Source organism: Polistes canadensis, unplaced genomic scaffold (genome assembly GCF_001313835.1).
Source record: "Polistes canadensis isolate GaletaPanama2010 unplaced genomic scaffold, ASM131383v1 scaffold_1332, whole genome shotgun sequence".
In the NCBI taxonomy this organism is placed as follows: domain Eukaryota; kingdom Metazoa; phylum Arthropoda; class Insecta; order Hymenoptera; family Vespidae; genus Polistes; species Polistes canadensis.
The window spans coordinates 3946-6324 of NW_014570878.1; the positions used below are offsets into that span (position 1 = coordinate 3946).

General features: G+C 24.5%; 1 protein-coding gene across 1 annotated transcript; it reads right to left on the reverse strand.

The window, feature by feature from the left end:
* Positions 1–38: 38 nt before the first annotated feature.
* On the reverse strand, positions 39–1011 carry LOC106792903 (carboxypeptidase N subunit 2-like; the record flags this gene model as incomplete). The annotated part of the gene is made up of 2 exons (XM_014759436.1): positions 826–1011; positions 39–622 (listed from the first exon to the last, which is right to left on the reverse strand). Coding segments are annotated over exons 1-2 (770 nt in total), but the record flags the coding sequence as incomplete, so codon positions are not given.
* Between the last annotated feature and the right edge of the window lie 1368 nt (positions 1012–2379).

Below are 2379 nucleotides of genomic sequence, written 5' to 3' on the forward strand. Positions count from 1 at the left end.
AGATGAAATTATTAAAAGACAAATCAATTATTTCCAACCTCTTTAATTTACGAAAAATTGATTGCGGTAACGTTTTTAACATATTTACTCCTAGGTTCAAATTTTTTAATGATATTAGATCGTTAAATACTTCGGCATCAAGTTCTACTAATGAATTTCCCATAAGATTTAGATACTCTAGATACAGTAAATCAGAAAATAATCCAGGGACRAATTCTTTTATGTTATTTCCATATAATTCCAGTCGCTTAAGATTCGTTGTTTTTACGAAAATATCTTTTGGTAGAATAATATTATTTACAGATATATCAAGGTACTCCAATTTGAATAAATCCGAAAACAAATCATATGGAATATTTGTTAAACCGTTTCGGAGTAAAACTAATTTTGTCACATTTGAAAACTCTTGAAGATGCTCTCTTTTTAGTGTATCGCCAAGGTCTTTAAAAGATTGAAAGATCAGTGTATTTGTTTCTTCTACTCCYAATTTTTTGACAATATTTTTTAATGTAGTTGTGTTTGGTAATCCGCAATATTTAAACTCTAGCGAATTGAGTATCTTTTCKGATTGRTTGCTCGTGAAATTAAAGTTATTCCATCCTCCCATATCTTTACAATCGATCTGTTAAAATATCATTTTATTTTTTTTTAGGAAAATAAGAAGTTTTTTTATTAAACAACATATAAAATATTAGATTTAGAATAAAACTTTATAATTTCAGACAAATCTTACGACATAATAATACATATTGCAATTCAAATTATGTTACAATTAAATTGAATTAAACCGAATTGCAATTAATTAAAAAGCTACTGAGTCTATACCTTCAAATCTGACCATGATTTAACTTTTATGGTAAACGTCGTATTTATATTTGATCTGTAAACTACATTTATGTCGTCTAATTCATCTGACCTGCATTGACAAACTGGATTTTTCTGACACAGATTAGTATTAGCGTTGATTGTTGTAAAGAAAAGAAAAAATATTATTAAGATTATGGTAAACATATTGTTTGTTTACCAGTCCACTACAAAAGAAAAGAACAATTAATGTCAGATTATTTTGGGAGGAAAATTACTGTGATAAGTACAAAAAAATTTTCTTTTGCATTTCTTTAAGGTATACATATTAAAAAATATATAGGTAAGATTTTAATTTAAAATTCCGAAAATTTAATCCTTACAATCACTTTGATGAGACCAAATGGCATGACCGATTAAAGAATAAATTAAAAGTTATTACCTAACAGCTAGGTTCAATTCTATTATAAAATATCAATTATCAATGACAAACGATGTAAGATTTCATAAGACACCTGACAGGGGCAAAGCTTTTCAAGTGTATTTCATTTTAAATTAAATTATTAATTATCAATTAAAATAATAAAATATCAAAATACAAAATAACCCAATAGATATTTTCGCACAAATATAAAAATATAATATTTTATTCGATATTACAATAACACAATGTTGTTAACTAAAAACTGAAAACTAAACTGTTGTATAGTAAAACAAAAACTAATCTTTTTACCAACATTGGTTGCAGAAGATATTTTTACACTCATTAAAATTCTACGGTTCGAAAAAGTTTAAAGACTACGACTTTATAAAAAATTTTTCATTTAAATATTGTATATTTAGATTGAATAAAAAGGAAATGTGATGTAATTTTGCCTATACGTCTTATTTACTCGATAATTAATCTAATTTTTTTGTTTCTTTCATTGCCCATTTTTACGTACTTACCTACAATTATAGAAAAAAATGTGTTAGTTGAACGATTTTCTCAAGTTGTCGTTATTATGATGTAGCTTCTATTTCTTGCCTTAATGATACTATTCCTTATTAGATGATTTCATATCATCGGTATATAAAATTAATAAACAGAAATTATAATTCCAGTTTTATGAGCTTTTGATTAAAAAAACAAAAAGACAGAATATCCATTTTAAAATGGAAAAAAATTTAAGACTTAAATAGAAAGAGATAAAAAGATAAACAGTGTCATTAAAATTTGAAGCCAATATAAAAGTTGGTAATAATTTATATATTTATCAATTTAATACTAATTTTTATAACATCAAATAAAAGTATTTTACTCTTAGATATATAAGAAACATATAAAGTTAAACCAAATAGGTTTTATAGTAATTAAATTAAAAGAAAAATAACGTATTTTTGTTCTTTTCAATTCAAAATGTTAGTTTAAAGTAACGATTTCACAACATGTACTTACTTCTCTGTAAACACGAAGAACAATAGAGATACGAAAATAATTTATACATATATAAGTTGAAGTACGTTCGCCTCAAAACAAAGATTAAAATTTTACGTGTTAGTTTATATTCCTGTTTATAGATTTGTAACCTGTAA